We start from the raw sequence: 16,062 nt of genomic DNA, 5'->3' as shown, positions 1-16,062 counted from the left end.
CACTAAGGACTTAACATGGTCGACACACATCCGCACGGTCATGAAGAGGGCACAGAAGCACCTCTTCACCTTCAGGAGGCTAAAAAGATTTGGCATAGGCCCCAGGATCCTCAAAACATTTTACAGCTGCAGCATGGAGAGCATATTGGCTGGCTGCATCCCTACAGTGCATTAACAAAGCTATGAGGTTGAAGGAATTGTCCGTAGAGCTCCGAGAAAGGATTATGTCTGGGGAAGGGTAACAAAACATTTCTGCAGCATTGAATGAATCCAAGAAAACAGTGGTCTCCATCATTCTTAAATGGAAGAAGTTTGGAACCACCACGACTCTTCGAAGAGCTGGCCACCCGGCCAAACTGAGCAAACGAGGGAGAAGGGCCTTGGTCAGGGAGGTGACCAAGAACCCGATGGTCACTCTGACAGAGCTTCAGAGTTCTTCTGTGGAGATGGGAGAACCTTCCAGAAGGACAACCATCTCTGTAGCACTCCATCAATCAGGCCTTTATGGTAAAGTGGCCAGACGGAAGCCACTCCTCAGTAAAAGGCACATGACAGTCTGCTTGGAGTTTGCCAAAAGGCACCTAAAGGACTCTGACCATGAGAAACAAGATTCTCTGGTCTGATGAAACCAAGATTGAACTCTTTGGCCTGAATGCCAAGCATCACGTATGGAGGAAACCTGGCACCATCCCTACGGTGAAGCATGGTGGTGGCAGCATCATGCTGTGGAGATGTTTTTCAGGGGCAGGGACTGAGAGACTAGTCAGGATCGAAGGAAAGATGAACGGAGCAAAGTACAGAGAGATCCTTGATGAAAACCTGCTCCAGAGCACTCAGGACCTCAGATGGGGGCAAAGGTGCATCTTCCAACAGGACAGCGACCCTAAGCACACAGCCAAGACAATGCAGGAGTGGCTTTGGGACAAGTCTCTGAATGTCCTTGAGTGGCCCAGCCAAAGCCCGCACTTGAACCTGATCGAACATCTCTGGAGAGACCTGAAAATAGCTGTGCAGCGACACTCCCCATTCGAACAGACAGAGCTTGAGGGGATCTGTGGAGAAGAATGGGGGAAACTCCCCAAATGCAGGTGTGCCAAGCTTGTAGCGTCATACCTAAGAAGACATGAGGCTGTAATCGCTGCCAAAGGTTCTTCAACAAAGTACTGAGTAAAGGGTCTGAATACTTATGTAAATGTGATATTTCAGTTGTTTATTGTTAATACATTTGCAAACTTTAAAAAAAAAACAGTTTTTGCTTTGTCATTATGGGGTATTGTATGTAGATTGATGAGGGGGAAAAACGACTTCATCCATTTTAGAATAAGGCTGTAATGTAACAAAATTTGGAAAATGTCAAGGGGTCTGAATACTTTCCGAGCGTACTGTAGTTCCATTCTTGTTTATTTACTTTATTCCCCTCTACTATTTTTTTATTTATTTGTAAACTCTGCATTATTGGAAAGAGCTTGTAAGCAAGCATTTCACACTAAAGTCTACACGACTTGTATTTGGCGCATGTGACAATTGCAATTTGATTTGTTGGAGACGCAAAACCTTAGCGAAGCTGCTGAACTTCAATTCAAGGCTGACCCTAAACTATTTGACATGCCTTGTGACCCACAGATCTACTGGGCTGACAGTTTTGACTAGCATTTTAAATGCTGTAACAGCAGAAAACTGGAGGGCATTCAGACTCCATTGGGCAAAATAATCCACCAGTACCTTTGTTGCCTCATATTCATCTGACTGCGTACACAGCACTGAAGAAATTGTATTTTTTCTGCATTAAAACCAACTTTCCATTGTCTCCTAAGTCACTGCAGTAGTTGCAGTGCTGCCACCTCACAGAGTAATGAGCCTCTGATACAGTATAAGTGCAGCGTTGCAGTTCACTCACCGCCACTACCAGGGCTTTAGCCAAGGACCTGTCCTGGGAGTCCCTGCTGTAATCGGATTCTAAGTAGTACAATCTTCTTAAAGAGCAGCGCTGCTGCAGTATTCCATTGAAGGGGAAAATGAGTCCTCTGTCAATTAGTAGCAAGCACCAGCTAGTATCCTCATCAAAACTTCATAATTCATCTGTTGCCTCTAAATTCCTATTGACTAAATGTATTGTAATTTATGTTCAATGTAACAGCCTATTGGACCGTCTTTTTAGCTTCATTGTTTGTTTGGTGTAAATTATGTTTTTTGGATATGGTTGTCACAAAGGCTTTCAATCTACTGAAACATTCAGTCCAGCAGCAATATCCAATATACCTGAGAGCATGGCTAAATCTTATCCATAGCTTAGCATGAAAATGTTTACTCATTTGTAGAACAGTTTAATTAAATGCCACCAGTCATATTGTCCCTTTAAAGTTGAAGCAGATTGTAGGGCTTCTCTCTTATGACCTTCTGTCTGGGGTAATCTTTATGAGAGGCTAATGAGCAGGAGCGAGGCCCTGAACCCACACAAACATCCCACTTCAACCCCTTCTCTCCCGGACCTGGCCATCGTGCTAACCCCCTCAGATGCTGAAGTAATGAAAGGATTCATCCAGGATAAGGGGATTTGAGCAAACTTCCTGTCATAATATTTTGAAGGTAAAGCTAATGGCTAAAATATTGCAGTCCATTTAGCTTTTACGATTGTGTTTGTCTGTAAGCTTACCTAAGACATTACCGGGAATTCATTCACTGAGGTGGCATGCAGACAGAGACACACAGGCATGCTGTTCTGTTTCAGGGCAACTCTGGCAAAGGTCATGTATGAACAGTCAATGCTAGGCTAGGGTACAAATTAACATGAAACAACCAATTAATATACAGTACCAGTCAAAAGTTTGGACACATCTACTCATTCAAGGGTTTTTATAAATGTTTTACTATTTTCTACATTGTAGAATAATAGAAAATATATCAAAACTATGAAATAACACATATGGAATCATGTAGAAACCAAAAAAGTGTTAAACAAATACATTTTATATTTGAGATGCTGGCAGCCCTAGAGTTACCAACCTCAGAAATTGCAGCCCAAATAAATGCTTCTTAGAGTTAAAGTAAAAGACAGATCTCAACATCAACTGTTCAGAGGAGACTGCATGAATCAGGCCTTCATGGTTGAATTGCTGCAAAGAAATCCCTATTAAAGGACACCAATAAGAAGAGACTTGCTTGGGCCAAGAAACACGAGCAATGGACATTAGACTGGTGGAAATCTGTCCACTGGTCTGATGCAGGGGCAAAAATCTGATATCAACTTTGGAGGGGACAATTACATGAAATTTTCTCAAGAGCAATTCCTGAGGGGGACACCAAAAGTAGTGCTGTAACACATAGCCTACGTTGTAATATGGTAAATGTATATTGAGGAACCAAAGAAATAAGGTGTTTGCCGTACTCCTAACTACCGGTACCCAAAACTACACAACTAATCACAACAGCAATACCATTGCCTTTAACAAATCTCAGTTCAGTCACCAGTTTAAGTTGAGAGTGGGGGTATCCATGGCATTTTCCAATTATGTTCCTATTTTACAAGTAAAAAAAATGGAGAACCTTTCATAATGTTGCCAAACAAAGACTCAACAAACTTACCTGAGACTCCCTGTCTCTGCCAGTCTGTCCCTGCATATCTGTCCCCAGCTCTGCTGTCTGTGTGCCATCTGTTGCCTGCTCTGCCTAATGACATCATTGTGAAACATTTCCATTAGAATTTCATTTCTTTCTTATGAACATTTTATCAACTAGTCTTTGAGATATTAGGCTACTAGGGTTCTTACTATGCGTTTTGGTGTATTGAAAAATACTCTGATGTCCGTCTTTTATTTTTCTGCCATTTTTCTACCTGGCTGGCTGGCTACACACACACACACACACACACAGTGTGTAGGTTATTTACAGTAGGAGATGGGCTTCTATCATCTTATCTTTTATCATTCTATTTGGGCTTTGATCTAAAAGGTAGCTAGCAAATGTGAAACGGATTAAAATGTCAAGAGTTGACAGCTGTATGAGTTCACCATTTACACAACATATGCTGCAACCTTTTGTAATTTTAATAGTTTGTTTCATATTGGCTGGCTTCCAACAATAGCTGAATTTGCAAAGCTAGCGAGCACCAATTCCGTTTCAGTGGTGTTTGCTATAATCTTTGCTACCCCGGTTAAATAAAGGTGAAATAAAATAAATAAATAAAAGTTCCCTTGCGGCAATTTAGCTTTTGCAACGAGACCATTAAATATATTTAAGACAATGGTAGAAGAGAGTGTAATTCTGTTCAGTTTGGACTTCAGTTTATCACTAACCTTATCACAGGGACTTTGAAGCACTAACTTACATCATCTGCATGCTGATCTTGGAATAAATTGACGATAGCAAAGATTCCATCTTTGACGAGGCCACATAAATGGAATAGGTACTAGCTAGCTTAATAGTTAATATTTGCCCGCTAGCTCTGCACATTCAGCTAGTGTGTGTGCGCGATTGACTGGATTAACCTCACGTCAGTTACGTTCATTGAGTGCCTTTCAGACAGTGGACACCACCCCTCTGTTACCTTGCCAACTAAGGAACTGGCAGTGGATCAAACCATTGTGAGGCAAAGGGTGGGGGGGTCGCAATCTTTTGAAACTTAAAAACTCGCTATTAAGTGTCTATAATCAGCACAATTGCTTTCATTGCGTATTATTAATATTATTTAAATTACATAGTTATGTTTCAGTGATATATTGGGGGGGACAAATCATATTTTTCCCATAATGGGGGGGTCGTGTCCCCCCCCGTCCCCCCCGGGATATCCGCCCCTGGTCTGATGAGTCCAAATTTGCAATTTTATGTTCTAACCGCCTTGTCATTGAGAGACGCATAGTACGTGAATGGATGATCTCCACATGTGTGGTTCCCACCGTGAGGCATGGAGGAGGACGTGTGATGGTGTGGGAGTGCTTTGCTGGTGACACTGTCAGTGATTTATTTAGAATTCAAGGCACACTTAACCAGCATGGCAACCACAGCATTCTGCAGTGGTAGCTACCATTTGTTTTTCAACAGAACAATGATGCAACACACCTTGAGGCTGTGTAAGGGCTATTTGACCAAGGAGAGTGATGGTGCTGCATCAGATGACCTGACCTCCACAATTGAGATGTTTTGGAATGAGTTGGACTGCAGAGTGAAGGAAAAGCAGCCAACAAGTGCTCAGTATATGTGGGAACTCCTTCAAGACTGTTGGAAAAGCATTCCTCATGAAGCTGGTTGAGAGAATGCCAAGACTGTGCAAAGCTGTCAACAAGGCAAAGGGTGGCTACTTTGAAGAATCAAAAATATATTTTGATTTGTTTAACACTTTTTTGGTTACTACATGATTCCATATGTGCTCTTTCATTGTTTTGATGTCTTTACTATTATGTAGAAAATAGTACAAATAAAGAAAAACCCTTGAATGAGTAGGTGTCCAAACTTTTGACTGGTACTGTAAAAGTCTTTATTCACAATGAACAAAACATTTTAAGAAACTATGTACAAATTCATACATGCTTTGATTTTCATTATGTACATTAGTCAAAGCAATAATTCAAAGAAAAAATACAATGCAAAACAATCGTAATTCAATCACCCTGAGAAAATCATTCAACTTGACATGCTGACATAGTACAGCACAACTTCGTGGTATGAAAGCCCAGGGATCCTGCACTGAGGACAGAGCAACTTGACAACAAGGAGCACACATCTATTCAAGAAGATCCTAAGCTGTAAACACCTAAAATATAATACCTGTCAAACATTGAGCGTATCTCAATGTCCTACAAAAATCCAAGCCAGACTGATGGGCCAATTGTTGGGCCAATAGTTAATTAGGAGGCTAGCGAGGGGTCCAGGTATTTCAGCGCCCCTCCTACTAGGTGTAGACTACCTGTGACCAGGACAGAGACCTGGGCTGCCTCTCTCAGTGGTTCTGCTTTTGCCATGACACTGGGCTGTACTGGGAGATAGGGGCACCCTGCAGTAGCCAGCACAGTGTCCCTTCCCTGGCTGATCCACTGGAGGGCGCTGAGGATGCAAGGGAAGACCAGGGTGTTGGTCCTGGTCTTGGCCAGCAAGGGGAGCCTGTCCTTTATCAGCAGCTCAGACTCAGACCCCTGCTTAGTCTCTGTCCCACTCAGGCTCTGCCAGCTGATCTGGTTGTCAAGGCAACGGGTCAGCATGTTCTCCACAGACACATTGAAATTCTGCTGATCTGAAAAAGAGCAGAGCAAACAAAGAAAGTGAAGGACTGCACACACACCTCTCTTACATTTCTCACAGCTGGACAATGAATGTGGTAGCATTTTTTTACATAGTCAAGAAAACTTAGGAAAAATATTCCAACTTATGTAGTCATATGATTCATATTCGTTTTGGCAATTATGTACCATTAAATTGCAATTTTTTTGCAGCTGTCTGTTAAAACCCCAAACACAGAAGAAAACTCACCTGCATTGTTTTCTGTAATAGTTTCAGTAATGTTGGGACAAAACACAGCAAAATCAAACTGGCATGGCTGCAAGGACAACAAAGGGAGAAGATGTTAAATATTTATTCTATTTCAGGGTTTGATCTGTTTGTGCTTCTTTAGGTGCTGTTAAAAAGTGAGATTCCGGTCAGAGCTACAGAATAGAGCAGCAGACAGCAGTATCTGTGTATCTGATCCCAGACCTGTAGTACTCACCTCTAGGAGTTTGAGCATGGCAGCAGAGTCTCTCTCTCCTGTGGTGTTGAACAGCAGTACTCTGATCACAGGGCCCCTGTCACACACACACAGTGAGTAGGCCTACTCAGAGATGTTGTCTATCAAAGAATGACATAGTCAAATCTGACCGTGAAATGAATGGACGGTGAATTTTACACAAAATGTAGTATCGAATCTATATGAGTGTCAAATGATTTGAGTGTCAAATCTCACATAAATTCTGAGCTGGTGTGTGCTGATGTTTGCATGCATGCTACTATTTCTCACAGTCATATAGGCCTACAGTTTTCTACAATCATTTGACCAACTAAGGCCACTGTAGAGAAGTCTGTGGGCCCCCTAAAGGCCAGGCAGGGACTAACCTGTTGCTACTCTCTTCCTGCTGGATCTCCTGGCTGAACCAGTGTACACAGGCCTGCATGCTGCCCGTGGTGTGGGCTCCGTCCAGGTAGTAGGTGACAGGACCATGCCTCAGAGTCTGAGTTCTTCCAGGCCACTCTGTCGCTTCCAGGCCTGGAGACAGAGGGAGGGAGATGAGTGGAGAAGTAAGGGAAGGGTGAGACAGATCATTTTTCATGTTGTGCTTTCAGGCACAGGTATTTATTTATCTGGATGTTTCATGGGTGAGAGTATGCTACCGACCTTTGACCATGATGGGGCTGGGCTTAAAGGCTGTTGCCTGGGAGACCAGCCTGTTCTCCACTACCGGGGCAGCAAGCTGATCATCTGAAAGTAAGTAGATTCCCACAGTAACTTACTGAACCTCATCACGATTGGAATGTGTTCTGTTTTCTTGAGCAATATCTTCCTATACTAGCTAGAATAACATTGTCATTCTTTGTGAGTTATAAAATAACACACATACACACACACACACACACACACCAGACTGTCTGTAGCGCTGTAGCCAGGTCTTGCTGAGCTGCAGGGCGAGTGAGGCATTGCAACGCTGCTGTTGTCCAGCCAGGCCCAGACTCAGATGGCCAGCCCCAGACTCATACTGCTCCAGATCTGGACAAACCCACAGAGGACACTACACAACACAGAGGGGGTCAAAAAAGCATCTGAAATATGAGCACGTTCAAACAAACACATAGCAAATCCATCCACATCCAGGAGGAGAAAAGGCCCCAGTCACTCACCCCTATCTCTTTGGCTCTGCCCTGTAGAACAGTCATGGGCCTATCTGGCTGCTTGACAGTGAACACTGGCACCCCTGGCTGGGGAGGAATAATACTTTATTCAACTACATTCACCCCCTGCAGACAGGCCATAGATAGTAAGTACTGTACACAGTGTATATAGTAGGTTGATCTCAGCAACACAACATGCATTACTCTCACCTTAAATATGCCTGCTTTCTGCCAGGCGATCTCCTCTATGGTGTCTCCTAGTATACTTGTGTGATCAATTCCTAAGGAGGATATCCCACAAACCCACGGCTTCCTGTACGTCAAATGTCAGAAAGAAAAAGAAGTGATAACAGATTCTGTAACTAATCAATCGTATGTTTGACTTTGATAGTACATCCTCTATGATATGCAGCAAAGTTACCTAATGATGTTCGTACAGTCATAGGCCCCTCCAATCCCAACCTCAATAACAGCTAAATCAACCTGTTGTATAAAGAGATACTGCTCAGAATGGTTTACTTTCAGCCTTGATTTAGTAATTAGTACATTTGTAACCAAACTGTACATGTGACAGGGTATGTGAATGTTACCCTCTCCTGTAGGAAGACTTGGAACGCCAGGATGGTGAGGAAGCTGAAATAGGCCGGCATGCTAACTCCATGGGAGTCCTGAGGATCAGTGCAGTGACACAGTCATAACAGGGAAGGGTCAGAGTTTCTTTGAGGCTGGTAGGCAACATCAGTGTTCATTCTTCAACACTACACTCTCAGAAAAAAAGGGTATGGTTAGGGTACATTATTGTTCCCTGGGGTACAGAAAGATCAAAATACGCATAATGTACCTTCAGAGGTGCACATACAGTATGTACCGTTCGGTACATTTTAGGGTACATGTGCAAATAATCTAGTATAATGGTACATTTTTGTATGTAATTTTTGAATATGGAAGTGTTGTACAAGAAGTGTTGTACCAGAAGTGTTGTATCAGCTTAAGCGGTCCACGGAGATTGATCGGGATCTTAAGCACTTACAAATTCATAACAAATTGTACAAATTGACATTTGTAACAGATCATGCTAATTGCAGGAAACATATATACAACATATATACAACATATATACAGTACATATTTTGAAATAAACAATTACATTAATCCGATTGATATTTGACCATTCATTTCTGCAAAACGTGCAGTGTTGATGGAGTTGTTGTCGCTTGCTAATGTTAGCCAACTAGTTATCTTATTCGATCCCCAAACACCATGCTAGATCCAAGTGGGCCAGTTGGTTTTGCATGGCCCGGTACACTTAGATAGCTGGCTATCTTATTTTATCATCTACTAGCAACATAAAATGACACATCTCCTTGGGCACTTTAGTACCTACTACTTACACGATTCGCCTCCATCACCGAAGCCACCAGCAGGCTGTTCCTTTCTTGACGTCAAAGCCGCAATGTATTGTTGGTATAAGAGTTTTTTTGATGAATGCCGAATTTGGCCCGCGGGTGGTTTTATTTGGCCCCCAAAGTTTACAGAGTTTTTTAAAATTGTTATTATTGTTAGATATAATAGACTGTAAAAACACCAGGAAATCAGCTCCAAGTGATTTTAATTTAAGAAATCTGTTCCCAAGTAATCCCACGCATAGTAGAGAGACACGTGATCATATACAAATGTATGAAAGGTTTGGAATTATTATGTTTTAGTCAAACATTATACAGTATCTGTTTGGGCTTCTTGCAGTCAATTTATTTATAATTATTTTTACATTTTAGTCCTTTAGTAGACACTCTTATCCAGAGCGACGTAGATGAGCAATTAGGATTAAAATGTTGTATTTTCAGCTGTTTGAAGCTGGTATGCAAAACAGAAAGTAAAAGACGCAACAACAAAAAACTTAAGAACCAATGCATAGAAATAGCACACATAGAAAAAATCTAGACCTGCTTTCAATGAGAATGACAGATCTTTAACACACATTTCTATGTGAATTTGGTCGCGTCGCCCAAAAAGTTACACATTGCAGCTTTAAAAGGAACAAACGGCTTTGTCACTGCGGTGGTACCCTAAAAAGGCAAATTTGGCTATTTTTTGGTACAAACTGCAAGGGTACACTTATGTACAGTTGAAGTCGGAAGTTTACATACACTTAGGTTGGAGTCATTAAAACTTGTTTTTCAACCACTCCACACATTTCTTATTAACAAACTAGAATTTTGGCAGGTTGGCTACTTTGTGCATGACACAAGTCATTTTTCCAAACAATTGTTTACAGACAGATTATTTCACTTATAATTCACTGTAGCACAATTCCAGTGGGTCAGAAGTTTACATACACTAAGTTGACTGTGTCTTTAAACAGCTTGGAAAATTCCAGAAAATTATGTCATGGCTTTAGAAGCTTCTGATAGGCCAATTGACATAATTTTAGTCAATTGGAGGTGGACTTGTGGATGTATTTCAAGGCCTACCTTCAAACTCAGTGCCTCTTTGCTTGACATCATGGGAAAATCAAAAGAAATCAGCCAAGACCCCCCCCAAAAATTGTAGACCTCCACAAGTCTGGTTCATCCTTGGGAGCAATTTCCAAACACCTGAAGGTACCACGTTCATCTGTACAAAACAATTGTACGCAAGTATAAACACCATGGGACCACGCAGCTGTCATACCGCTCAGGAAGGAGACGAGTTCTGTCTCCTAGAGATGAATGTGCGAAAAGTGCAAATCAATCCCAGAACAACAGCAAAGGACCTTGTGATGATGCTGGAGGAAACATGTACAAAAGTATCTATATCCACAGTAAAGCGAGTCCTATATCGATATAACCTGAAAGGCCACTCAGCAAGGAAGAAGCCACTGCTCCAAAACTGCCATAAAAAAGCCAGACTACGGTTTGCAACTGCACATGGGGACAAAGTTCGTACTTTTTGGAGAAATGTCCTCTGGTCTGATGAAACAAAAATAGAACTGTTTGGCCATAATGACCATCGTTAAGTTTGGAGGAAAAAGGGGGAGGCTTGCAAGCCGAAGAACACCATCCCAACCGTGAAGCACGGGGGTGGCAGCATCATGTTGTGGGGGCAAAATAGAAAATTTGTGGGCATAACTGAAAAAGTGTGTGCGAGCAAGGAGGCCTATGAACCTGACTCAGTTACACCAGCTCTGTCAGGAGGAATGGACCAAAATTCACCCAACTTATTGTGGGTAGCTTGTGGAAGGCTACCCGAAACGTATGACCCACGTAAAACAATGTAAACGCAATGCTACCAAATACTAATTGAGTGTATGTAAACTTCTGACCCACTGGGAATGTGATGAAAGAAATAAAAGATGAAATAAATCATTCTCTCTACTATTATTCTGACATTTCACATTCTTAAAATAAAGTGGTGATCGTAACTGACCTAAGACAGGGAATTTTTTTACTAGGATTAAATGTCAGGAATTGTGAAAAACTGAGTTTAAATGTATTTGGCTAAGGTGTATGTAAACTTCCGACTTCAGCTCTACCTGCTGTATAACTAATGTTACAATGGATGCACCTTACAGGATACAACTACAGTGACAAGCGTTTGTACCCCTTTAAGTACAATTTGTTACCTTTTTGTGTATATGAGGACATATTGTACCTTTGTATCATCTAACTGGGCAAACACCTCCCAGAAGTATTTGGTGAAGAGCTCTTTGCTGATTGGTTGTCCATTGATGCGTATTCTCTCTCTGACCTGTACCAGGTGTGGTGAGCTTTAAGGAACAGATGACATTCATAATGTTCACAGTAGGAGAGCCACCACATCTCTGACTGTATGTTAGGTGACATAATATTGTGTGTGTGATAAGAATGTTCACATAGCATTGTACAAGCAAGCCAACAGGTCATATTTTGGCCATATTTTCCCAATACTACGGCTAAGCTTTCTTCATAATTTGAGCACTTCAAAAGCAGGCACACTTGTAACAACACAGGTTAATAATTAATTGGGCAAAGACCTAACAAGTCAAAGTTCAGTATAGGGATACCAGTGTTTCTCCATGCGCAAAAACCCAGACACTACACTTCCTGATGCAACAGGTTAAAAAAAACTACAAAAGAAACATCAGCTTGAACGCACATACTGTGGGAGAACACACCAACCCTTCTTCCGTTATATACTATACCTGTAAAACCCAGTCCGAAAGCCATAGTCCCTGAGGATTCTCTCAGTGAAGGCACATGTTGATCCCTGAAAGAGCAGAAAGAGAGAGTAATCAAGTCTTACATTAATTCTATTGTATTTCATGTATTATTGTACTTCAAACACATGTCAAAATAATATTTTAGAAAAGCCTTGTAATTTTTACACCAAAAAAATACAGTTTACCTTGCCCTTGGTGCCTGTCACATGGATTATATTGAGGTGGTCCAGCTTGTCTACCTAAAAAAAACATCCAGCCGTGGAGTAGTGAGAGCGGCCCCTATGTCTCATAAGTCAACGGGCCAAGAGAGGCAGTCAACAGATCAAGTAACAAGAGTCGCCAGTGAGGAAATAGAGATTAGCATGTAACGATGCTCAGAATATATATACACTGCTCAAAAAAATAAAGGGAACACTAAAATAACACATCCTAGATCTGAATGAATGAAATAATCTTATTAAATACTTTTATCTTTACATAGTTGAATGTGCTGACAACAAAATCACACAAAAATAATCAATGGAAATCCAATTTATCAACCCATGGAGGTCTGGATTTGGAGTTACACTCAAATGAGGTGGCGGATGGTCTCCTGAGGGATCTCCTCCCAGACCTGGACTAAAGCATCCGCCAACTCCTGGACAGTCTGTGGTGCAACGTGGCGTTGGTGGATGGAGCGAGATATGATGTCCCAGATGTGCTCAATTGGATTCAGGTCTGGGGAACAGGCGGGCCAGTCCATAGCATCAATGCCTTCCTCTTGCAGGAACTGCTGACACACTCCAGCCACATGAGGTCTAGCATTGTCTTGCATTAGGAGAAACCCAGGGCCAACGGCACCAGCATATGGTCTCACAAGGGGTCTGAGGATCTCATCTCGGTACCTAATGGCAGTCAGGCTACCTCTGGCGAGCACATGGAGGGCTGTGCGGCCCCCCAAAGAAATGCCACCCCACACCATGACTGACCCACCACCAAACCGGTCATGCTGGAGGATGTTGCAGGCAGCAGAAAGTTCTCCACGGCGTCTCCAGACTCTGTCACGTCTGTCACATGTGCTCAGTGTGAACCTGCTTTCATCTGTGAAGAGCACAGGGCGCCAGTGGCGAATTTGCCAATCTTGGTGTTCTCTGGCAAATGCCAAACGTCCTGCACGGTGTTGGGCTGTAAGTACAACCCCCACCTGTGGACGTTGGGCCCTCATACCACCCTCATGGAGTCTGTTTCTGACCGTTTGAGCAGACACATGCACATTTGTGGCCTGGAGGAAGTAATTTTGCAGGGCTCTGGCAGTGCTCCTCCTTGCACAAAGGCGGAGGTAGCGGTCCTGCTGCTGGGTTGTTGCCCTCCTATGGCCTCCTCCACGTCTCCTGATGTACTGGCCTGTCTCCTGGTAGCGCCTCCATGCTGTGGACACTACGCTGACAGACACAGCAAACCTTCTTGCCACAGCTCGCATTGATGTGCCATCCTGGATGAGCTGCACTACCTGAGCCACTTGTGTGGGTTGTAGACTCCGTCTCATGCTACCACTAGAGTGAAAGCACCGCCAGCATTCAAAAGTGACCAAAACATCAGCCAGGAAGCATAGGAACTGAGAAGTGGTCTGTGGTCCCCACCTGCAGAACCACTCCTTTATTGGGGGTGTCTTGCTAATTGCCTATAATTTCCACCTGTTGTCTATTCCATTTGCACAACAGCATGTGAAATTTATTGTCAATCAGTGTTGCTTCCTAAGTGGACAGTTTGATTTCACAGAAGTGTGATTGACTTGGAGTTACATTGTGTTGTTTAAGTGTTCCCTTTATTTTTTTGAGCAGTGTATATATATTTGAGAGTGTGCAGATTGTGTGATGGCAGTCTACATGCTGGTTTCAGTGTGTCTGTTGGTCACTCACTGTGAGGCCTGTACGATGGAGGAAACCCCGCATGGCCTGGAGCTGCAGCTCAGGTTGATCACTCCGCTCCCTCCGCACCTGATCCAACACACTCACATTGGTCTGCAAGGTGTTCAGAGCACACACTGCTTCCTGCACGCACACACGCACACACGTTTGTTTTATTATCCTTGTGGGGACACAAAAATGTATTCCAATTCAAAATCCTATTTTCCCAAATTCTTAACTCTAAACCTAAACCTAAACCTTAGCCCTAAACCCTTAACCCAAAACCCTTAACCTAACCTAAGCCTAACCTTAATCCTAAACCCAACCGTAATCCTAAACCCCTAACCCTAACTGTAACCCCAACCCTAAACCTAACCCATAAGCCTAAAATAGCCTTTTTCTTTGTGGGGACTGGTGAAATGTCCCCACTTGTCTGAATGTTCCTTGCTTTACTATCCGTGTGAGGACTCCAGGTCCACGCAAGGATAATAAAACCAAACCACACACACATGCATGCACAAACACATACACACCAATAAGTACATATTGTTATTTGATAGCATATTCATAAGATTTGAAAGAAATGACAAAGAAAGGACGGAGTGATCTATCAGATAATGACAGAATGTCTCACAACACGTCACTCTAATGTGTTCGAATGCAGCAGCTAAGGAACTGTAGCAGCCAATCAGAACCAGATACAACTGGCATGCAGTGAATGTCAACAACCTATTCATTGTGTACAATAATTTACCGAACTGGCAACTAAAAAGTGACCGTTGTGAATCAATAATCAATTGTCTACTTCTAAAATCTGTTACCTTTCACACATTATCTGACAATAAATCTGCGTCTGATATTTCTTTCACAAAATATAGAATACGCACATAAAAACTTTTAGTTCTCCTCAAGGCGACAGATATTTCCATGGTGTTATGTCTGCAGCTGTATGATAAGCCAATCTGCTACATCAAATCCCAGTAGAAGCTGAACTTGAAGCCATGAAGTAGACGACTGCTATAGTCCCTGCAAGATTGTGAGTGTAACTGGCATGCCACTTGGGCCCGAGACATCAATACCAAACTGGAGTGGCCAGGTTCTCGACTATTTCAGCATGCAGCATGCCAATTGTTGACATACGATTTACAGCCTCATAAAGTGTGATGCCAATGGGGCTTACAGAAAGCGCGCCTTCAGTCACCCAGGCTATATTGTAGAAAAGTAAGTAAGATACAATCCACGTACCTCATAATCCATTATGAGAAGCCCAGTAGATGAGGTTGAGAAGTGTAGTCCTGCCTGGTCCTTAGTGTGCAGTAAGAATGACAGTATGACCAGAGAGTAGCAAACCATGACAGACTTGATTAGGAAACTTGCAGTCAGCAGGAGCACGAGGCATTATGCAATGGTGTGGTAGTCTCTGCCAAGTCAATTATTGGTGAATTTATTGATTGATTTGTTTTGTAAGGTGATGATTATCCCACAGAGCTTGATAGAACTAAGTATTCAAACACACCAGGTTGACCATCACATTTGAGACATTCAAGTTTGAATTACCATTTTCTTTTCAGGACAACCAGGGCTACAAGTAGAATACAAAACAATTTGACATAAATATTTGTCTTCATGAGTTGTATTGGCAAATGCCAATAATAAAATGAATTCAGCCAAAGCAAAAACTTGATTTGTTTTTATTTACAGTGGGCTCCAAAAGTATTGGGACAGTGACACATGTTTGGTTGTTTTGGCTCTGTACTCCAGGACTTTGAAATGATACAACGACTATGAGGTTAAAGTACAGACTGTGATATTTAATTGGAAAAAGTTTGGACACAAAAGTTTAGATACATTGTAGAATAATAGTGAAGACATTAAAACTATGAAATAACGCATATGGAATCATGTAGTAACCAAAAATGTGTTAAAAATATCAAAATGTATTTTGGATTCTTCAAAGTAGCCACCCTTTACCTTGATGACAGCTTTGCACACTCTTGGCATTCTCTCAACCAGCTTCATGAGGAATGCTTTTCCAACAGTCTTGAAGGAGTTTCTACACATGCTAAGCACTTGCTGGCTGCTTTTCCTATACTCTGCGGTCCATCTCTTCCCAAACCATCTCAATTGGGTTGAGGTCGGGTGATTGTGGAG

The 16,062-nt window shown here is 42.3% G+C and overlaps 1 protein-coding gene across 3 annotated transcripts; it reads right to left on the bottom strand.

Moving 5' to 3' along the window:
* Positions 1-5,435: 5,435 nt before the first annotated feature.
* Positions 5,436-15,313, bottom strand: LOC115199926 (folylpolyglutamate synthase, mitochondrial). 3 transcript variants are annotated; one of them, XM_029762477.1, is made up of 15 exons: positions 15,157-15,313; positions 13,924-14,055; positions 12,211-12,264; positions 12,008-12,072; positions 11,479-11,593; positions 8,439-8,516; positions 8,270-8,331; positions 8,059-8,161; positions 7,858-7,935; positions 7,601-7,748; positions 7,358-7,441; positions 7,078-7,228; positions 6,695-6,770; positions 6,460-6,526; positions 5,436-6,223 (listed from the first exon to the last, which is right to left on the bottom strand). In XM_029762477.1, exons 1-15 carry the CDS (start codon positions 15,262-15,264, stop codon positions 5,841-5,843), a joined length of 1,704 nt encoding a protein of 567 aa, XP_029618337.1. In that variant the 5' UTR covers positions 15,265-15,313; the 3' UTR covers positions 5,436-5,840. The 3 variants fall into 3 exon arrangements, with proteins under 3 accessions (XP_029618337.1, XP_029618338.1, XP_029618339.1); XM_029762478.1 differs by having other exon boundaries at positions 13,924-14,001; positions 15,157-15,302; XM_029762479.1 differs by lacking the exon at positions 15,157-15,313 and adding an exon at positions 14,799-15,080.
* Positions 15,314-16,062: the final 749 nt, after the last annotated feature.

The sequence above is a fragment of the Salmo trutta genome, chromosome 9 (assembly GCF_901001165.1).
Source record: "Salmo trutta chromosome 9, fSalTru1.1, whole genome shotgun sequence".
NCBI classification, from domain to species: domain Eukaryota; kingdom Metazoa; phylum Chordata; class Actinopteri; order Salmoniformes; family Salmonidae; genus Salmo; species Salmo trutta.
The sequence above is the reverse complement of the archived record's forward strand: the minus strand, read 5'-3'. Positions and strand labels throughout refer to the sequence as shown.